This window comes from Ixodes scapularis, unplaced genomic scaffold (assembly GCF_016920785.2).
Source record: "Ixodes scapularis isolate PalLabHiFi unplaced genomic scaffold, ASM1692078v2 PGA_scaffold1__304_contigs__length_218370807, whole genome shotgun sequence".
Lineage (NCBI taxonomy): Eukaryota > Metazoa > Arthropoda > Arachnida > Ixodida > Ixodidae > Ixodes > Ixodes scapularis.
Window position 1 is genome coordinate 64,797,787 of NW_024609846.1, and position 22,807 is coordinate 64,820,593.

Consider the following 22,807-nt stretch of genomic DNA (forward strand, 5'->3'; position numbering starts at 1 on the left):
CTCATACCACACGCCATGCTTTTCCTTGAGTTTTTGGGATTTACTGATGAGGTACATTGAGGCCTGTGGAATCATCTTTTGAACCTCATTCTTCGTCAGTGTTGACGGCAGGAGTGTAAGCAGTTGACAACGTTCCCGGAGAGAGGTGGCAGTTTCAAAGGCCTGCCGAAAGTTGTCCACCCACTCAGTGCATGTGAAGCATGTTGGTTCGGACGACCCCGATGGTGCGTCCCTGTCGTACGCAATACGTAGCCTTGAGCGTATATTCTTGACAGCAACCTGCTCCAGTTCTGTCTGCTTTCTCTTGACATAGGCAGGCCTGTCCCGACTTCTTACGACGCTTGGTTGTCTCAGCGGCGACACATCTGTAGGTAGTATGCTGCGATTTAGATCTTCAATTGCTTCTTCAGCTGGCACAAATATGTCAGGGCACTGCTCTGAGCTTCGCATCGAGATCTCCTTAGTGATGTGCATGAAGCAATGGTAGCACAGGTAGTCCGTCGCACTCACTTTGGTGGAACAGTCAGGCGGAAGAATTTGCTTCAACGAGTTTAGGTCCAACTCGCCAACACTTCGAAAATTCCGCTGCTTTGGTATAGTCTTTTTGTGTTTGCGAAAGTAATCTGCACAAAACACTCGTTCGGAGCTCCAGGACGTCTTCATAATGTATGCATAAATAATAGAAATAAAACCCCAACTGATGGCATATAATTGCCAAGTGAAAGAACTACTGGGTGCACAAGTGACAAGTCTGAGGCTGAGGAGCTCACTCACTGCCAAACGTACATTTGAAAAGAGAGGTCACAACTGAGGCTGTCGACAAAGCTTGATCCACGTCAAAGGAAGAAAGAGGGAAAGTCTCCAGACAAAAAATTGTGGTCAGCGGCCTTCGAAAAAGACTTTCCGGAATCGCACTGTCGTCCCTCCACGCGCTGATATGAAAGCACCCGAGCTTCTACCACGTGGTTCATGACACAGCCTGAGCCATGTCGGCGACCGGTTCGCGAGGGGTTGGCGGTGGGGTTACGTTGATGGTCACTTGGATTAGCCCTTGCTGTACTGAGCTATCGCCTGCAGTGCCTTATCGCCGGCTAATGTCAACAACGAGAACACACACACCCTGTCTACACCAAAACTACAAGCGTTCACCGCACACGCGTCGCCGCCGCTTTTAAGCTTTTGTGAAATTGCTTTCTTTTGCCGCGGAGAACCGCCTTATCTTAACTACGCGCCTGAAATCCTTCCAGGCGGGCGTACACAATATCAAGCGTTTCGAGAAATGCCCGTGGAGTAGAACTATGGGAAAATTCGGAGCCCGCGATGTCGATATCGTCGCCGTTGTGTGAGTACGCTGTCGCGTACTGCAGTCCCCCGTTGGGGGGGGGGGGGGGGGGGGGGGGGGGGGCGGGGGCGGGCGGCGGGGCGGTCTTACTACGATAACATGGCGACAGCGTTTACACTCTATGTATTTACGCGAGGCTCGAGTATTTGGGGATAATGCTGCCGGTTGGTGTGCCCCTTTGTGCCTGATATTATCGCCCGTGACGCCAGCGAGTGAGATGGCGACAGGCATGACTGCTCAGTAAACAGGCGTCGGCGGCCATGTTTTGCTGGTTGAAGCGAACCCCCTTGTCCTTGACAGCGAGCGGGGAAATGCGAAAAAAAGATTGTATCGGCCGTTTTGCCAGAACTAGCGACGAGTGTCGTCTGCGGTTTCCGGCAACTATTTTGCCATAATCGTGAGCTTAGCGAGGAAATGATTTTTGCTAGCCACAGAACACTACCACGCAGAAAGGGAATGCTTGAACATGTTTTTGTTCTGGATATATATCAGGGATATATATGAGAGAGAGAGAGAGAGAGAGAGAGAGATGAAGGTAGAGCGGAAGAGGGAATAGCATATAGTGTCGCAGGAGAATAAAGTAAACAAAGTTCCTTGTGGCCGATGGCTGCATGATCTTTTCTCGGATCACTAGTCCGTAATATGATACCTCTTTGTACACAGTAGTTTCTCCTTAATTTAAGTGTGTGAACGATTTCTTTAGTTATCATTGGCCTCATCTGAATAAAAATATATAAAAGATGTGTGTTGGTTTCATGAAACTGGAACTCAGAGTCAGTTCTTGTATAAAACACTGCTAAGTGTAGGCTTTGAAAAAGGACCCTACTTTGGGGAGTTGTATCTTCTTTCTCAATAAAATGATGCAACATGTTTTTAATGGAAATGAATGCCGAAATAGAGTATAACAGGTTACCTAAATTTAAAAAAAATCGAGGGTGGTGTTTTTTTTTTATTCGCATCGGAATTTTTCTTTGTTTGATTTTTTTTCCATGTTTGACTAAATATATCCTAACTATTGTATCACACAGATACCTTAGTTATTTTTTAAATATTAGCTATATATTAGTAGAATAATATCTGCAAATTATATCATAATGATTAAATTATTTCATGAGATACAGACCTCCAAAGTTTGCCATTTGTCGTTCGAGCAGGCATGTTTGTCAATTTTTAGAAAAATAAATAAATTTTAAATAAATATGATTACTTTATATTACAAGCAAGCTATACCCATAGTTTGCGCCTAAAACGTATTACAGTTCTCCTAATGTTATCGCTTTAGTTATTCACTCTCAAACGGGCCCCCTCCATCAGTGCGCGTTAATGCAACTGTCCACCACCTCATGCCTTACGATTTTTCCTGTCCCCAAGTATTTTTTCTAGTCAAAACTAAGTTTGGAATCGTTCATACCAGACACTAGACAATAACATATAAAAACATCAGTTGATTTGAAAATGTCGACCAGCCATCCTTTGGTCGATCTTATCTGAAATCACCCAGCGATCTGTCGGGTTAATTTTATAATCAAACCACAGCTCCAATCAACACTCAATATTTTATTAAAGCTATGATTTGTGTAAGTTAACAAAAATGCGTGGGACCAGCGGTTGTATATGAACCAACACACTAAGATTATGGAAGCTTCCGACTTAGCAATAATTGCTTCGCTGAATTTCTATGCATGTGAAACGATATAACACAACCTTTAGTAAGAAGAAACAACTAAAACATCAAACATTTAATAAGGAGGGTCAAGCTCAGCCGGACACGGGCTTGCGTCGTCGAGATCCATGCTTCTGAAAGCGCGCCCATGGCAGACGACGCACGGCGGTATCCCTGCTTTCGCTTGTTTCCAATTTCGGCCGCACGGGGGCGACGCGGTTCGTTCTCGAGGCGAATAGTGAAGTCTGATGTAGCAATGATATGAGTATAGTGAAGCAATGCCTGTAGGATGCCTATAATACTCACGACGGGCATTTGAAGTATTGGTATAGTGAAGATTCTGGTTTATTGAAGGTATTTCCCTTGAAAGCCGAGTTTACTCTAGAGAGGTTTTACTGTAACGCTTTCTGTATCAATCAAAAGACTCGAGCGATGAAGCACAGGAGACCCCATTTAGGTTCTTTACACCCTTGAGCATGGAAAGGTATTCTGCTGCTCACTTATTTGTTGTTTTCTTTCTGCCAATTTTGTGCGCTGAAAGAGTTGGATACTGGAAACTGTCGGTCTCATTAAAGCGAAACATATTCTGATTTATTATGCCTAACCAAGTCTGTCTTAAGTACCAGAAACCAGAGACCCTAGCCTATTCTTGTCCCCTAAAACAGTTCCCCTTCCTTGAAAGAAGAGTGAGCCTGCAGGCGAGCTGGTTTATACGGAAGTAGGAAGAAGATCTGTCTCTGTGCTCGCATCTGTGCAATCCCTTTAACCTGCTCGGGACGCCCGCCTGCAGGGCTGGGCTACCACAAGGACCTGCAGACGCGGGCGGCCTTCATGGAGGTGCTGACCAAGATCCTGCAGCAGGGCACGGAGTTCGACATGCTGGCCGAAACAGTGCTGGCCGACCGCTTCGAGCAGCTCGTCCAGCTGGTCACCATGATCGGCGACAAGGGCGAGCTGCCCATCGCCATGGCCCTTGCCAGCGTTGTCGTCTCCCCGCAGATGGTGCGTCCATGCTTAACGACCACTTCCTTCTTCCGGCACCCAAGAGGCGACTTCCAAAGGGACTCGAAGCCCCCCAAAAATTCATAAATTTTTTTGTACGATACACTACACTTCATAACGTCGAGGGTCTACCCAAACCTTTTTCTGCTGCAGTTGCGTATTTGTTGAAAAAAAAACAACAGAGCGAAACCGATACCGGAGAATTGGTGTGGAAGCGACCCCACGACAACTCAGTTTCTTTAAAATGATGCTGTTAAAATGTTCCAGTGGTCAGAAAAATGATATTTAATGAGTTTTATTACCATTATTAACGAATATGTGCTCTAGGCAGTCTAAAACTTCAAAAACATTTTGTGCAACATGTCGTCACAATTGTTGGCAGGCCCAAACACCGAATCTTTGACCGCCTGTTCTTGTGCAGAAAACGGATTCCATTTTTAGCTGCCAATATTTTTCTGGGTAATTGGGCCCTCATAAATCATGTTTCAATACAAATGTCGACTTGGCAAGCATAAATCCCTTTATGAAAAGTGAAAGACATTTACAAATCTCTGTAATGCGAAATTAGAGTCCAGCTCTTGAGGGGGACGAGGGAAGAATACGAAAGGGGGGGTACGCCCCTCCTCCTCCTCCATCCCCTCCTCTTTCTTGCTCCTCCAATTCAGTTTCTCTGCTAAATTTAGCGGGGAAAATGACGTCACATGACTTGGTGTCACGTCACCCATGAACAAATTCAGTTTTTCTGCTAGATTTAGCGGGAAAATTGATGTCCTCAGCACCAATTTAATTTCCGGGGAATTGAATTGGTGTTGAAGTCACGTGACATCAATTTTCCCGCTAAATCTAGCGGAGAAACTGAATTTGACCGCTAAATCTAGCAAAGAAACTGAATTTCCCTGCTAAATTTAATGCCATGTCAATTTTCCCAGCAGTGTGTGTTACACCGACGGCGACACCAATGCTGCAAGACTTGGAAACGGGTGCCTAAGAGCTGTGCTCTAAAACTATGGAGCAATGTTTTACTTTAGCTAACTTTCGAAGGGGAGATGCAACATGAGAGTTTAACACGGAGTGAAAATTCAGCAGGCAGATCCCAATCACTACGTTGCATGTAGCGAGTATGCACTGGCATAGTGGCTAACCGACCAATGTTATTGCATAGGCCGATTTAAGAGAGAAGGGGCAACTGCATCCCCCTCCCCCCCTTCTCTCAAAAGGCAACTCTGGTCGAAAACAAAACCAAAATAAATGACTGGTATTGCTTTAGTGGCACAAAATATAACTGCGGCCAAAATATTACCTCGAAGTGAAGCCGTATACTCCAATAAAACCGATTTTTAAGATGTGACCAGCCGCTTTTTAGCGTAGCGGCAAATGGGTTAGCTTTTTGTCGAGGAACACTGGTGCAGCCCCACGATGACGTCACGTCGCAGCCGTACGGCCGACGATCAGTGTTGCCGTCCCCCTAGCAAATAGCTTTGATTTTGCCGTAGGTGCCCGAAACCAAACTTTGAGCCATGATATTTATCAAACTACACACAATATCGAAACAAAAATTATACCTTTTAATTCAGCGACGTTGCTTTAGCTAAAAACAGTCGTAACCCCAAATTAAAAAAAAATATTGGCCTGAGTTTTTATGTAAAAAATGACATACTTAAGCTTTGTTTAGGAAGAAAAGCTTAGTTTTCGGTGGCGTGGAAAAACCCCGAAGCCTGACCCATAAATCCGCTCCTATGTGGCTGGTTTAGAGTAACTCAAGAGTAGGTATGTGTAGTGTATAATAGAGGAGGTATGTATAGTAGGTATATATAGTGTATAATAATAATAGAATCTGCCGGACTTCAGATTCGGCAAATGTCTGCGCACGGGGCCATGGATTGCAAATGGACGCGATGTGGTTGTACGGTTACCATCGTACGGTGTAGTACCACCAGCGGTTACGGCGAGGTGCGGAGGCGACATGGGTAATTGTGTGTTTGTCAGCCTCTGTGAGTATGGTTCTCTTCAGTATTTTCTGCTCCAAGAACAAAAGATAGAGTTTGTGCCAAAAAACAAAACAAAAAACATATCTTCTTAATTTGCATTATTTCGCTGCTTTCATCGGTCCGCATAAAACTAAACACAGTACCATCATGCTCAACGTTGCACATCCGACATTCCTAACACTTTTCGTCTTCCTAAACATCCGCGTGTGTCCTAACATCAGAAACCGACATTTTAAAAATTAAAAACGAGATTTACACATAGGGTATTTGAAAAACCCATATTTGAAAATATTTGCAAACAAAAAAGGGGACAAACACAAAACGTCTCAGATTGTGACGTTTTGTGTTTGTCCCCTTCTTCGTCCGTCGTCTCCATTTTTTATAAATATATGTAACATCAACCAGCTCGCTTGTTTGCTTACTCTTTCTTCAAAAAAGGAGATATTGTGAATGAGGGGGCACACTCGTTCATGCAAAGCTGGCGTCATGTGACTCAAATCGGGGAAAAAAAAGTGCATATTTGCAATAATATTGTTATCTCTTCTGGTGAAGGCTCAACAGTCATTGCATTCATTTGTGCGCATGAAATGGTGACTTTCAGAGAAAGTAAGAACACAGTGTTACCGCCTTTATTTTAGCAATCGCTTCGTTCAGTTCACCTGCACCTCCTGCATCGGTGCAGAAAAGTGTAGGGCAGTGCACTTAACGTATCTATATTGAGATATGACCGGAAGCACACCGCCCTGCACTTTTCTGCACCAGTGCAGGTAAATCGAACGAAGCATTGCAGGCTTGAGCTGTTGAGGCCTCAAAACCGAAACTCGCGTATTGTGATCGTGCTTGCTGCTACCCAACCTCGTTGTTACACCACTTCTGCAAAAAGTCACTGTAAAATTGCCGGTAAACACACAAAAGTGACACTGATACAAATATCTTGTAGAATACCGCCTTATGTAGTAATAACTGTTTCAACATGCATTTTGAAAAAAAACCTATTAAACCTTTTTGCCCGTAAAAATGAAATATTAGCTTTTAAGTCTGGTAACATTGTATTTTTGCCGAATCTTTGTTGTATCTTTAAAAAAGTCTGGCAAAACTTCGGCTTTGCCGAATTTTCGATTCTGTAAAAGTTTGGCCCAGGCATTTATGTGCTAGCACAACCTAAAGCTAACAAAGTTTGCATATCACCTCCATAAGCATGGGAATTGTCTGAAAAAAGTTTAGCTAGGGAGCCTCAATTCCTGGGTGGGCAGTTCTTCGGCTTTCTTTTATTTCCAGCGTGAGTGTAACTCATGAAAGTTGCAGCATCTTTTGGCTAAATTACTTGTTCAAGAACCAGTAATTATGTTTAGGAGCCAATCTTGGGGGAATCCTTGACTGGCGTGTCGTTTTCTCTGTTCCAGGATGAGCTGGCCAGGGTATTTGTAACCCTGTTTGATGCCAAGCACTTGCTGTCGCCGCTACTCTGGAACATGTTCTACAAAGAGGTGCGTTCTCATTTCTGTATTTCGTAAACTGCAGCAACTTTTGGTAGTGAGCAACCTTTGCCCGAACTAGGCCGACAGGTCTATATTTATGTGTTGTCAGATACATAAAAATATATCTCTCAGCACTCTCAGTAGTGAGTGGAATGTACAGTGAATCTTTGGTTCCAGCTCTGTGAGTGGAATGTACAGTGAATCTCTGGTTCCAGCTCTGTCTCTGGCTTTGTCTCTGTCTTTTTGTCTCCAGCTTTGTCCCTTTGTGTCTGATTTCTGTTTTTTCTCTGCCTGGCTCTGGTTCTGATTATGGTTCCAACTCTGTCTCTGTCTTGACCCTGTCCCCATCTCTCATGGGTGCAGGTGGAGCTGTCGGACTGCATGCAGACCTTGTTCCGGGGCAACAGCCTGGGCAGCAAGATCATGGCCTTCTGCTTCAAGATCTACGGTGCCAGCTACCTGCACACCCTGCTGGAGCCCCTGGTGCAGCCCCTGCTCTCGGAAGCCTCTTGCGGGGCGGCCCCCCCTCCGGGCTACGAGGTGGACCCTGCCCGTGTCGAGGAGGCCGAGGACGTCGAGGAGAACCGCCGCAACCTGCTCCAGCTCACCCAGCGGGTCTTCAACGCCGTCATCTCCTCCGCCGACCGGTGGGCACCTGCCTCGCGTCTCGAGTCTTTTTGAGCTACCATTGCTACCAAGAGAGTGTGATGCCGGACAGTGGTTATTGTGATGCCGGCCAGCATTGTAAAGTTAGCTTCTGGATGTTGTCATTGCCTGATGCAATGCCGGTCAGTGGTTGTTGTGATGCCGGCATTGTAATGTTATCTGCCAGATAAAAATCATTGCCCAATGCAATGCTGGGCAATGGTCATTGTGATTCTGGCATTGTAAAGTTAACTGCCAGACAATGGTCATCGCCCGGTGCAATGCAGGAAATGGTATTTGTGATTCCGGGATTGTAAAGTTAGCTGCCGGTCAGTGGTCATTGCCCAATGCAATGTCAGACAATGGTAGTGTGGTGCTGGCATTGTAAAGTTAACTGCCGGACAATGGTCATTGCCCGTTGCAATGCTGGACAATGGTCATTATGATTACCATTGTCTGGCATTGTGAAGTCAGCTGAAGTATGGTGCCTGGAGCGCATCTCCGTCCGGTGAGATTAGTGTCCTATCCCACCCACACATCAAAAAATGTCCCGGTGGCGAAGGTGAGCGTTGCCATTGTTGCGGCGTTCCGGCCGCCGAGACTTCCGCAGACTGTAAAGCCGGAGAGCGGCCTACATCAGAACAGACGTCTGCCACATCCACCACCGTTGCCTTGACACCTCTAGGACGGCGGCCGGTGACGTCGTGAAAATACTATGACCTCATCAGGCGGAAATGGAGAAACCATTTTTACAGCGCGGTAGACTTACCAGTCGGAAATGTGTTACGGGCACCATATCCGAAGCGTGTGTTCGAATGCTTACATTCAAGGCAGCGCTTGACCACATCCGACTATGTTACGTCGAAATACGCCTGCGGGTTACCGGGACGTCTGCGCTTTGTACGCCACGTGCCAAGCTGCTCATTGAGTTGGTTTGCCGCACTTCGTACGAAGCGAGGATGTCTTGGTAATTGGCTCTGGTATGTTGACGGAAGCCCCCAGAACGTGGTGCAATGCTACCGCGCGAATGGGCCTTCAGTTGACCCATTTGTGCAGTTCTCTCGCTCTAATTTCTGAATTTCAGATTTTCTCGAAGGAAACGAAAGAGCTCGTTTGTAAAACGACGAACATGAGATCTTGGTAACTTGTGCGCTGGCTGTCCTCCTTTTTGGGGGGGTAAGTTAGTAGGGCAATAGGGTGAACCTGTCGTTGTGGCAGATACTTTCTGGAGATATTCGAGGTCACGGTAGAAGTGTGGCCCACTCTTCCCCTGGGTGTGCAGGTTTCCCCCGCAGCTGCGCAGCATGTGCCACTGCCTGTACCAGGTGCTGAACAAGCGCTTTCCCAACTTCCCGCACAACATCAGCGCTGTGGGCACGGTGATCTTCCTGCGTTTCATCAATCCAGCTATTGGTGGGTGCTGTGGCCTTGTCTCCTTCCGCACCCTGCTGCGGTCATGTGTTCTATCTTTAGAGCAGCCTATTAATATATTCCTGTGGCTGGGGAAGTTACACAAATTCCCTCATCACTTCCTGTGATGGTGTTTTATGAATTTCATATGGTGTACTTCTTAGGTTTTATACTGCCCGAATAATCCTTAAGTCATATTTATTGAGTGAGCTGGCACATGTAGGGAAATCCTGGTTGATCTGGTACCTTATTGACATTGCGGCTATAGACTATTTCAGGTCTAAGGAACTGTCATGATTGTAATTTAAGGGTAAAACTCGGTTTTCTTGTCCTTGAACATGACTTATTAAAAAGAACCCCCCCCCCCCCCCCCCCCCTCCCGCCCTCATCATTCTCAGGATTGGGAGGTTTTGAGTTGTATAGACTTGTCCTTAGTAAGAACAGCAAGCACACTGAATAGCTTGCAGAGATATTATAAAGTTATAAACAACCAAAACTTTACCTGTTTCATATCTAGGCTGTTCTATTAATTGAAAATATAGGGTTAGTGTCACAATTGCCTATTTGAATGAAACTTCTGTGGTTAACGGGGTTCGAGAGAGTTTAATTTCTGAGCGAAACTTAACATATTCCGGGGTGCTAATACCGTGTAAAAGCCAATGCATTACCTTCAGTATTACATGTTGCCTCTCATGATAACTGCAGGTGCCATGGTCAACACTGAGGTGCCATTTTTAGTTTGTGTGCCAACATAGTCTTGACTGCTTGAGATCTGCTCCAAGATGCACTTACTGGTTCTGCAAAAATTCAGTTCTATCTAGAACAAAATAGCTCGATTCCATCCCCTCAGTTTAATTATTATGACAGTTCATTGTTCACAGAGCCTGGACAATGAATGCCTTTTCAGTTATAACAATACAAATTATTATTATTACAGTGTCGCCCTACGAGATGGGCATAGTGGACCGTCAGCCGTCTTCGCGCACCAAGCGTGGCCTGATGCTCATGTCCAAGATCCTGCAGAACATTGCCAACCACGTGGAGTTCAGCAAGGAGCAGCACATGCTGCCCTTCAACGACTTCCTCCGGGCAAACTTTGAGTCTGGACGGAGGTGGGTGCCACAACCTCCCCAAGTGCACGTATCGTTCCTAGAAAGACACGGAACAAGAAGGAATAAGTGTTGAAATATGTGAAAATTCGACGAAAATATATTCCGCAGTATGTGTCGCGATATGCTGAGAAATATGTCTTAATCCATTTAGGGTAAGCAAATAAAAACTGGAAATGCGGCATATTTTGTGTGCTAGGGACAGAGCACTGGAGTTTATTAAGGGGGGACATGGCCTGGGAGGGTCAACTTTTGAACCACTGTCTCAAAGTGATTCAGACTTTCAGGGTGAATTGAACCCCTTTAGGATTGGTGACATCTAAAGTTTCAGTCTTATAGGCCAATTCTACAACATACTATGCTTAACAAGCTTCAGAAAAAAGTTACTTTATTAGGAAATGTATTTAAGAAAAATAATAATTGCAATCCACAAAATGTTTGGTTTAATGTGAAGTAGAATACCCACAGTGCAAGTTAAGGTAAAAATTAATTGTAGAAAATGCAATTATAGAGAAAAACAATAACTCCCAAAAAGAGCAAACGATTTTAACAAATTTCTGAGTTTTTAAATATTCAGTTTTTGTCATGAAGAATTTAGCTTTTTCAGATTATGAGTACCTTAACTTGTTCCTCGGGAAATTTCAGTCAAGGACACCACTGAATAAAAATCTTTGCACTTTCAAAATGTCCAATGATACATTTCCTCGTACCACATTTCCTGCCAAAAAGAGGAACTGAGAAAAATGCATTCGAAGTTTCAACTTTAGGTTCCTTCTTTTCTGTGAGTCCGAGGTAGGCAAAATTCACCTGGTGCATTGTTAGCACCTTCCTCTTCAAGACTTCCCTGTTCCCCTGGCAATTGTTACCAGTTTGTGTCATTTGTTGGCTAACTAACGTTTGTAGCAGGCATTTATTGACAAATAAACTGGCAAGAACTAAGAGGCAAATCATACTAAGGAAGAGCAGCAAAGCAGGAATAGGGTCTGAAGTGGAAGATACTGTGAAAGGGTGTTACTGAAGATGACACAATATCACATCACCGGGCAGGGCCACTCGTAAACCCTGTTTCGGGTCTCAACCAATAAAATTGCTCTCACCAAATTTTCAGAATTTTTTCTGTTTGGATGTATTGGGTCCTCCTAGCCATTGACACTTGTAAACTTGGAGAACTTCTACGGGCTAAATCTAGAGTAAATGGCACTTCCAATGAGGGTGAGATGTTGCGGCTAGGTTAAACGAGTATGAAACAGTGCTAAATAAAAAACGCAAAACGCTTCCTCACTGCTGACTCGAAGGGCTGCCGACATGTCAAAAATAATTTATTCTGAGATAAATCCTGCATGTTTATAAATGAAAGTTTCTGAAACCATTCTTTGGAAGTTACCGTATTTACTCGCATATTGGTCGATACGTCGTATAGGTCGACCCCCTAACTTCGGGACCCCCGAAAAAAAAAAAAAAGTTGGAACGGCGTATAGGTCGACCCCCGCAAGCTCTGAGCCGCCGTTACGCGGTGCCTGGCACCGCGTGACTAATCGGCCACTCGAACGCCCGCAGTATCGCCGATGTGTTACGCGAACATATCAAGCACGGTAGCAATGATCGTACAGGGCTAAAAGAAATGTTTATTTTGCACTTTCGCAATCACTCATCGGACGACGATGCGCACTAATCACGTGCTTCCGCACGTAAAATCACTTTTTTCTTGAAAGCTGCCGAGAACGGTCGCCGACGTTCGGGAGGCATTGCGTGACTGGCTCCAAGCGTGGTGATCATGTGACTGGGTAGTCATCGTCTTTTCATCTTTTGTTTGCCGTGGGGCCGCTTTAATGTTCCCGGTAGGGGGCGCTGCAAGCACCGCGCTAGTAAAGTCCCTAGATAAGACCTTCCTACAAGTAGCGACATTCTTTGAAGCGCCGACTGCTTGACGGTGCAGGTTTTAGGAAGCGAATGGCGGCGCACAGCAGAGGTTTGAACTGAATGCCGCCATTCGCTTCCAGTGGAATCTGCTTTGTCATTTGTATGGGTTGTCGTTACTTGTATAAGAAGTATCAAGGGACTTTACGCGCTAGAAGAAAGAGTGATAGTACAGGCGAGCTGTCGCTGAGTCAGCTGAGTGCCGACGCGCGCGATGAGAACGGACCGGGATTTGCGTATTGGTCGACCCCCCAGTTTTGATGAGGCGATTTTTGAAAAACAGGTCGACCTATACGCGAGTAAATACGGTAATAAGCATAAACATATCATCTTTGAAAAAAACGTTTTTCTCTGAAAATTTTGAATTCCGAGGCCATGTCCCCCCTTAAAGGTCTCTCGCGGGCGAGGTCTCCTTTCCTCGACCGAAACGAGAGCATTAACCTGGGCTGCTTTACATAAAACAACCACATGTGGCTATGAGTTGAAAGCTATGGAACAAGAGTGCAGAATAAAATGGGTAAAAGACAATTACATGCATTTTCTTTAATGGCGCATCAAAATCGTAATAAATAGTGATATTTATTTCAACTGTGGAGATTTGCGGCACCGCAGTAAGGCGGGTAAGCTCGGATTAAAATGCCCGCTGTGCCAAAAAAGAAAGACAAAGTAAAAGCAGACAAAGTGACAACTTCCGTAAATCCCGCTTACTCTACGAATATGTAGGGGAAAGCATTGGATGAGCGTAACAGTGGTTGCACAGCGTGCACATTGACTCCTTTTTAAACAAAGTCAACACTGCTGCGGGAGTTGACATCTCTGAACTGCAGACACCACTAGAGTGTACCGTCGAAGCGTGCAGATCAGATGCTCGTAATCTGCGACCAAAGACCCTACAGGAGCATGCCAGGATGCACCACACAAACGATGTGTCTTTGAATGGCATGTTTAGCGCCCTATCTCGCCCATACATAAAAAGAGGCCTCGAAGTGGCAACGAATGGCATCCCGGAAGCCGGTATGTCGCGTTGTCGGATGTCGCGATCCCGGTGGCTGGTGCTACGAGTCCCAATAAAACAAACGGGAGAACGGGAGCGCTGACGTCGTCGCAGAGTCCCAGCTTCTGGCTGCCGAAGCTTGCGCGGACCGTCAAGCTGGAGAGTGACCTGCAGCAGGACAGGCGTCTGCCACACACACCGCCGCCGCCTTAACGCTTCCAGTATTGCGGCCGGCAACAACACAACGTTCTCACGACTTCGCTGGGCGGAGATCGAGGGGTCACTTTTTAGTAGGTGGCAATAACACCGGTCGGAGACGCGTTTCGGGCACCACGGGTGTACGGCGGAGGTCTTAACATAGCATTGTAATAAAAAAAGTGTGCCGAGTTGTGGAACCGGGTTTCCGACGGAGACCCCACCCCCTCTTTCCCTAGGTTTGTGATGCAGATCACGTCGGACTGCGAATCCGTGGAGCCGGGCAGCCACAGCATGTCCTTTGTGAGTGACGCCAATGTGCATGCCCTGCACCGGCTGCTCTGGAACCACCAGGAGAAGATCGGGGACTACCTGTCTAGCTCGAGAGACCACAAGGCCGTTGGGAGGCGCCCCTTCGACAAGATGGCCACCCTGCTCGCCTATCTGGGCCCCCCCGAGCACAAGCCCATGGACTCGCAGTGCGTCTCCCCCCTGTCCTCGTTGCAGTGCCTCTTGTTTAATGTTTTTGGCAGTGGTGGCGCTCCACGGTCGTACGGAGACGTCTCAAACGGAAAGAGCATTCTGTCCGAGACGTCTTTGTATGACTGTGAAGCACCGCTGCTGTTGGGAATATTCAACGTCTCCTACATGACACACCGATAGTGCTTACTTTCCCATGTTGTCTGCCACAGGCCAGGACGGGGCACATACTGGGCTTTGAGGGCTGTGTTGGCGTTTGGTTAGAACTCGCGTCTCCACTGATCGAACGCTGATGCCACATGTTGGCAGTATGACCTTGTTTTCTAGGAGGTCTTGGTAATTGCCTCGTCTTCTTCCTTTCTCAATTCAGTTGCTTACTTGTTAAAGTGAACATTTTGTTACTATATTCTGGGACTGGCTATCTCAAACTGAGGGAATGGACGTATGATATATGAACAACAATTAAGAAATCTCTACGAAATTAATAGTGCATTGAACTAAATGCATGCATCTTCCTTTGCTTTGACGTTTAGTCAGTGTAACATGCACTAGGAATTTTGCACCTCCGGTTCAGAGAGACCCCAGGGTCTGGCATTGAGACGGCATTTTCTTTTAGAATTGCAGTTGCTTTTCAGCTTTGCTAGGTTTTTGTTTCATTTTAATGGGCCCCTTGCCCCTTTAGGTCATCATTGCCTGGCCATGGGCGTAAGACACGTAGGACCATAACTTTCCCACTTGGGATCAGAGATCAATGTGACCCTTAGCTTCCAAAACAATCCTTGATCAGGATAGTAGCATACAGTGAAACCTTGTTATAATAAAGTTGAAGGAGCGGTTGAAATTATTTCGTTATAAGCATTAGTTTGTTATAGCCACTGTCCATTTCTTCCCACTATTAGCAAGCAAGGGGAATTATGATTGCTTTGTTATATCCATTAGTTTGTTATATCCCATTTTGTTATACCGAGGTTTTACTGTATTACAATCTCAATCTGTTTTTTTTGTTTTTTTTCATGGAATTATGGAATTAGGGGCACACATCTTCTCAACATTTGGAACTTGCTGGCTTTGAGTGCGAGGTTCCTTTCTTAACTTTACTTGCTCACTGAGCTGACAGACGAGGACTGAACACGCCAGACGAGCCGCTTGTAACGAATTAGTGCCTCCCGTGTGCAGTGACTAACCCTTTAATGTGATGCTGTCGAGAATATAAAGGAGGCAAGACGTATGATGGCTCGATTGTTTAAGAAGGCGCGTGACGACGGGTCTTCTCCTCTACCGCCCCCAGGTGGAGCAGCATGGACATGACGAGCACCAAGTTCGAGGAGATCATGTCCAAGCATAACATGCATGAAAAGGATGAGTTCAAGTCCATCAAGTCCCTCAACATCTTCTACCAGGCGGGCACCTCCAGGGCCGGCAACCCCGTCTTCTACTACATCGCACGTCGCTACAAGTTAGCTGCTCTCCTCTATACCTTTTTTTTTTTTAGTCTCATGCATCTGTCCAGTCCTCATCGATCTGAAACCTCCCATCTACTTCTTTGAGAAGGCACTGAAGCATCCAATGTCTTCTTCGTGTGGCATTCTTGGTGCAATTTCTAAACTCGCACGTCATAGTACTTACTACCATTCTCTTTTTCCCATTCAGAATCGGGGAGACAAATGGGGATCTACTCATCTATCACGTGATCCTGACTCTGAAGCCCTTTTGCCACAAGCCTTTTGAGCTCATTGTGGACTTCACTCACACCTGTGCTGATAACCGCTTCAGGGTGAGTGCAAGAGACTTGTCTAGTTTTTTAATGCGAAAGCATTAACTGGGGTCCCACGGAGCGAGCCGACGTCATCAGCTTTGAAGCCGTGCCAAAAGCCGCACCACACGGCAGCTAAATTCCCCTCTCTTGATGGAGCTCAGTGAAGCCGCGATCTGAAGTCTTCCAGTTTTGAAGCCGCCCAAAAAGCCACGCAAAATGGCAGCTAAATTCGCCTCTTCAAAAGTGAAGCCGAAATTTGATGTATAGGCTCCCATTGGCTGGCGCACGTCATAGTTTCAAGGAACGAGGCTACCGTTGGCCGCTGCACGTCAGTTTCAATGAGTGCCACCCCATGGCACTACGGGCCCGCACCGCCAGCACGCCAGTGGAAGGAATCGGCTGGTGGTGGCAAGAGCCCGCTCGGGCAGACTCCAGAGCGGCAGCACGGCCGATGTCAGCGCGGCGCGGCCACTTCGCTAGAGTGCGGTCAAGACCAAAATTCATGCTTTCGCATTCACAACTCGTAAGGAAACCATAGTGTAAGGCGCAAAAAACAACGGACACAAAAGTACAAGTTCTTCTACAACTCAAAAGAACTGCTTAGGTTCAACGAACATCGCTGAAATAGTATCCCAAATATCAGATCAAAATATTTGTTTTTTTGCGAAATTATTGAATTTAAAATTTTGGTCTCCACCGTGCTTTTCAAACTAAAAGTCTCCACTGGCAACAACGAAAAAGTGATGTCTGTGGAAGGCATGATTTCACTCTTTGGACTGTAGATTTTGTTCCCAACTGATCCCAACCAGTTTCATGGTGTCAAATGAATGCTTCGGAAGCTCGCTCCAGTACCCACGCACCAGCACAGAACAAATGCTTGGTAAAGTACATTATGTTGGTTTTTCACATTTTCATTTGCCGATTTCACAATAACCAACAAATTTCGCGATACTAAATAGCATACTGGAAAGGGTAAACGCCGGGGACTCAGAAAATATAGTTACCGTAATATCCCGAGTTATCGCCCACTCCCCCCCATTTCCTGAAATTCATAAAAAAGGGGGGTGGGCCATTTCTCGGTGGCTGAGCACAAGAAGTAAAAAAAATCAGAAAAAAACGCCCATTTTTTTGTGCGTATCCAGCGCGGCTGCAGAAGAGATACATTAAACTCAAAACTCGAATTAGTTTTATTGTTTTATAGAAAAAAATTATAATGAAAGAATGTTTTACTATTGCGAAGTGTGTTGCTTGCATACGCACCATAAACACCGCCGATCGGCGTGCAGCGTGAATGTTTGTTCCGTGAAAGCACGTTACACCACTGTGTTTTTCTTGTTAGGTAAAAAAAAAAAAAAACGTTTACAGGAAAATAGAAAAACCAACCAGGCGCAACGAGTGAGCGAACGAGCGGACTAAAGAAGCGAAGAAAAGTGATGCTGGGAAAGCGGGAAAGCTGGCGATCGCGTTGGCAAATAGTTTGGCGTCGGCCCAAGTTGGGCGCCTTGTCAATCACAAGCTCTTGTGCAACTTTCTTGTTTGGTGCATACATGCGTACGTTTGTGAATGGCGTGCCATCAACGCGGGTTAAGGTAGGGTGACCAGACGTCCCGTTTTGGCCGGGACAGTCCCGTTTTTGAGGTCAACTTCTGCCGTCCCGTCTTTTTATCTCAATATAGGGTCATGTCCCGTTTTTGCAGCAGTACATAGTTTCGAAATTGGCACCAAGCGAGAAGAACTATGCCTAGTCGTTACAAGTATCTTTTACAAAAATAACCATAGGTACTTTAAAATATTTACTCAGAGAGTAAAGTTTAGAACTGTTCTTGCCCACAAACACATTTTCTCTCGCGAAGTGTGTGTAGAAATATTTGTAGAAATATTTTTTAGTTACTGGATATAGTATGGATGTAGAATCATGTAGATATAGCATGCATGTAGAATTTCATTAAGGGGGGACACTGGCTAGAGGTGATCGGAATGAAATTTGCAGGGAAGATTTAACTTCAGATGTAGGTGTACTGTGCAGACTTTCGGCTCTCCAGGACAACTTTACATACCTGCATAAGAAGATGTGTCACTCTTCGTTAAGAAATCTATGATATGCAAATGCTGCTATTAAGCATCATTTTAACTGCTTGAATATTAAGTGGGGGATGTGGGACTTTGGGCCATCTAGTTTTTATAAATCAAATGTAAATATTTCAGAAAGAGTGATTACCTCAAAATATGAGATGCATATATGTCCTATGTGTCCTATGTATCTGTCCTATATCTGTCCGGGAAGTGGTCCTTAGGACCACTTCCCAGACAGATATGTTCCTTTTACAGGTCATTGTATTTTAAGGTTTTGTTTTATATTTGGTGTGCATGACTGCATTTACATTGGTTTTCTTAACTATTTTGTTAAGAAGTTTATGTACAGCTATATCACATTTACATTACTTTTTCGTTTTCTTACCTCTCATTTTATTTTTGATTTATTGATCTTAATTATTGCTCAATTTCTCAGGCCCCGGCAGGTCACACAAAAACGAAACAAAACAAAAAAGCCCTGTGTGCTATGTCATTTTATTACAAATTAGCAGTACATAATTACAGGATACAGCAAAAAGCTCGCAAGAAGGCCCTCATTTATCCACAAGTCAGTAATTTTCAGCTGAAAATTTGTGTTCTCTTTTCCTTGTCTTGTTCTACAGGGTTAAAACCTCACATAAATAGACACCTATGTGCATTTTGGGTTCGGTTCTTTCGGTGACGTCAAATTCGGCTCCATCAATGCTTAGTAGGACTCAACTGGTTTTGTCATCTATAAATGGGCAGTATCTAACTGAAATTTTTTCGTGCCATTCTGGCCTGTCTTGCTTCAAAGTGGTGTTGTGACCGTTGGCGTGCTTGTCGTCTGCCTTCATCCTCGCAGACGGAGTTCCTGCAGAAGTGGTTTGTGGTGCTGCCCGAGGTGGCCTACGAGAAAATCCAGGCGGCCTACATCTACAACTGCAACTCGTGGGTGCGCGAGTACACCAAGTACCACGACCGCATCCTTGCACCCCTCAAGGTGGGCTCACTCGCTCACTTTTCGGTCCACTTTCCACTTTTCTTTGGTACACGACGACAAAGCAAACTCCCTGTGAAAAGAGTGTTAGAGAAATTTGGTATCGTAAAGGAAAATATTGGGTCCTGGTCCTGGATAGGTGCATAGAGTACATCCATCCAGCCGCGCACCAAGTGCATCGGAACTTCCAGCTTTGCATCTGTAAAGATCATACCTCAACTTTGTAAGTTTACAGGAAAAAAAATAAAAATATAACATAAAGTACAAGTCTTTCAATATAATTGTTGCAGATGGAAACAGATCGACAAGCATAAAACTAAATAAAGGTTTAATCGGCTAACTTGTGCCAGAAACAAAAGAAAGAAAGAGCATCGAGATAGCAGCAGCAAGCGTCGAGGTGTCGACGTGTTGTCAGCTGGCTAGCCCAACAGTGCCCAAGTGATTTGGCAAGGCCACGCTGGGCTCCTTATCCACTACACCCGGTATCTTGAACATTTGGCCTAGAATGCTGGAGTGTCTACACTTGGGACAACGTTACTAAAACACTCGGTTGGGAAACTCCCATAGAGACAGCCCTAAAAATATGGCCCCAATCTGTCTCCGAGCACCGAGCTAATGACAAACACAACGCCACCATTTCTGCCGCAGCGGCCACTCGAGAAACTGCACGTGACTTCTATTTTTGGCTTTGACAGGGGTGAACCCCCGTCTCCCCGGCGGACGCGCCGCGCTGAACTACTGAAGTTAAAATGCACCTAGATCGGGACGCGCTACCTGAAAGGCCCGCTGAGGCATGGTTTTATAAAAACAATATTAATTGTTCTGCAAAACCTTGCGAACTAAAGATGATAAAAACATCACGCGCCCATCATTTGGTACTAAACTCCAATAAATTTCATACAAAAAGAGTCTTTTCCGTTTGTTTTTACGCAAAAAACAGGCTTTCAAAAAGCTCGAGGTGACCATAGTACAGACAAACGAAAAAGAGTGGCGCTGTTGTCGCATTTAGCTCGGTCTCGGCGGACGCCAGCGGCCCAGGTTTCGACGGCGAGTTTCCCAACTGAGTGTTTTAGTAACGTTGACTTGGGACAAGAGCAGACGCGAATTCCCCCAAAGCATAGAGCAGCGTTCCCTCTCGTCCATGCTTGTGGCAATATAGAGAACATATACAGTAAAACCTCGTTATAACAAAATGGGATATAACAAACTAATGGATATAACAAAGTAATCATAATTCCCCTTGCTTGCTATAGTGGGAAGAAATAGATATTGGCTATAACAAACTAATGGTTATAACAAAACAATTATGACCGCTCCTTCAACTTTGTTATAACAAGGTTTTACTGTATGTATATGGTAGAGTTGAGGTAGTCTTGTAATACTGGTAATAAGCTTTTTAGGTAGGAAAATTGTGAAGAAAAGTTCTTCCGAAAAATATTTGTAATGAAAAGGTTCTGCTGTGTGGCTATGAAGAGCATGCATACAGAGCAGAGAGCAGTGCTAGTTTCACTAGGACGCCGATATTATGTATGAAGTGTGGTGTCGCATCTGCAGAAAAATGTTTGAGGTGAGTGATACAGGAATGCCGAGAAAAGGGTGAAGGGAGTAGAGGGAGCAGAGGAAATAAACATGGTAGTTCTGAAGAACAAGTGAAGCTGAATTCACAAAGTGGGCTGTGAACAGGACTCCCAAGGCAATGTAGTAGCTACTGCTATGCCTCTTATTTATGGGTGATTCCATCCATAGGGAAAGATGAATGCCTTAACGTCTGCAACAGATGATTATCTTTACCGTGCTCCTTTTGGAACAAATTCCTTTTGACACTCTGGTTGTTACTAGGATTGTGCGAATATTCACTTTTTCGAATAGTAGTTTCAAATAATGTGCTATTCAATATTTGCTTAGAGATGAACTGCAATATTACTATTTTTCAAGGTGTCGACCGCAGTGGGTTAGCCTTGTTGAGCGCATTTTTTTACTGAGCACAACTGCCCTGCGGAGTAGCAACACTCGCGGAAGCAAGCTCCACGGGTGTTGCTTCTCTGCAGTGCACCGGTGCTTGGTAAGATGTGCGCTCAATTGGCTTAACCTGCCGTGATCAACACTTTGAAAAATACAAATATTGCGGTCGCATGCTTAGGAGGAAAGCACACTTTTAAAACGGGACAATGCGTGTGCTCGCTTGGTGTATATAAAAAAAAAAAAAAAAAGCCTTGTGAATGTATTTTTTTTTTTTTTTTACAAATGTGAATTTAGATTACAGTAAAGTTTCCAAAATTAAACTGATGCTATTATGCAAGGGCATGTGTTAGGCAGACGTTTCCTGATGACTTGCATTCATCTTTAGATTGTCTTTTTTTCTTTAAGTTTAGATTTAAGAAAGGATATTTGCATATCGCAAGACAATTTATAAATACCCTTGATTAGATACACCTGGGAATTTCTATAAGTTAAATTTTATGTCAAACATGTCATTTACTTGTCATTCCAATGTAAGCATTGGACTTTGTGAGGCCACTGTCTATAAATACAGTTAGCTTAAGATTAACTTAGCTTAAAAATGGACAGGTGGAAGCTTAGGATCAACCTTCACGAGTTCAGCTGGGTTTTTGTTTAAACACGGTGTAGTAGTCCATGGCTTGGAGAAACTATTCAATATTCAACTAGAAATTATTTTGCCGAAACCACTATTCGCTTCAAACTCAATATCCACTATTCGCGCATGACTAGTGACCATTGCAGTGCTCTTGACCACTGAAACACTCTGCAGGTTTGCACAATCATGGCTAGACCTGGTTAATTTGATGTGACTAAACTTTTGGCCCTTCTTGTTTCTACAAAGAGCAACAGCAAAGTCTTTTGTCATCGGGGTGACACCAGCTGATGGCAGTGTTGGGATTTCGCAGGGCAATCGGAAGCTGGTGTTCATTGACACACCTCAGCGCCTGAACGAGTACATTGACCTGGATCAGCAGCGTCTCCCGGGGGCCACCCTGGCCCTCGATGAGGACCTCAAGGTGTTCAACAACGCCCTCAAGCTCTCACACAAGGACACCAAAGTTGCCATCAAGGTGCGTCCCTCCATCAGCGAAAGCTTCCAGTGACCTTTGGCGGTTGTCACAACCAATCCCTTGATTACTCTTAATCCAAACCGTTGATAAAGGAAAAGCGATGCAATGCCCCTTCGCTAGCTACCCATCCTGAAATTGAAAGCAATTTTTCTTTTCCAGGTGGGTCCCACGGCAATCCAGGTGACTTCGGCTGAGAAGACCAAGGTGCTCAGTCACTCTGTCCTACTCAACGACGTCTACTACGCCTCCGAGATAGAAGAGGTGGGCTCTCCCTCTTAACATTCTTTCTTGCTGTTGTGTCATTCTGTAAAGAGAATGTAAGGCACTGGTTCAGCATTCTGATTGTGTTGTATAGCTTCTTTAACCTCATAATTCTTAGTTGCTGGTGAGGGTGACATAGCTTTTTTTCTTATAGATTAGCTGGAGGCTTCTCAAGTTGCAGCATTTTAAAAGACCTTGTGTTGAGACAGGGTGCACTCGATGTAGGGCAGGGCGTGGTGAAGGAATAAAGGGCGTTAACTTTTTTTTGGCTGCATTGCAGGTGTGCCTGGTGGACGACAACCAGTTCACGCTGACCATTGCCAATGAGAGCGGACCACTGTCTTTCATCCACAATGACTGCGACAGCATCGTGCAGGCCATCATACACATACGCACCCGCTGGGAGCTCTCGCAGCCGGTGAGCAATCCCTGCACGTTTGTTTT

The 22,807-nt window shown here is 45.1% G+C and overlaps 1 protein-coding gene across 1 annotated transcript in view; it reads left to right on the forward strand.

Annotated features, from left to right (window-relative positions):
• The window catches only part of LOC115320979 (neurofibromin), a 121,168-nt gene that overhangs the window by 47,983 nt on the left and 50,378 nt on the right, over nt 1-22,807 (forward strand). Inside the window, exons 24-35 of the mRNA XM_040216203.3 lie at nt 3,796-4,007; nt 7,399-7,482; nt 7,837-8,120; nt 9,401-9,531; nt 10,466-10,640; nt 13,983-14,222; nt 15,512-15,679; nt 15,874-15,997; nt 18,897-19,034; nt 21,938-22,102; nt 22,262-22,363; nt 22,644-22,781. Of these exons, the coding sequence (XP_040072137.1) occupies nt 3,796-4,007; nt 7,399-7,482; nt 7,837-8,120; nt 9,401-9,531; nt 10,466-10,640; nt 13,983-14,222; nt 15,512-15,679; nt 15,874-15,997; nt 18,897-19,034; nt 21,938-22,102; nt 22,262-22,363; nt 22,644-22,781 (1,961 nt within the window). The remainder of the gene's footprint in view (nt 1-3,795; nt 4,008-7,398; nt 7,483-7,836; nt 8,121-9,400; nt 9,532-10,465; nt 10,641-13,982; nt 14,223-15,511; nt 15,680-15,873; nt 15,998-18,896; nt 19,035-21,937; nt 22,103-22,261; nt 22,364-22,643; nt 22,782-22,807) is intronic.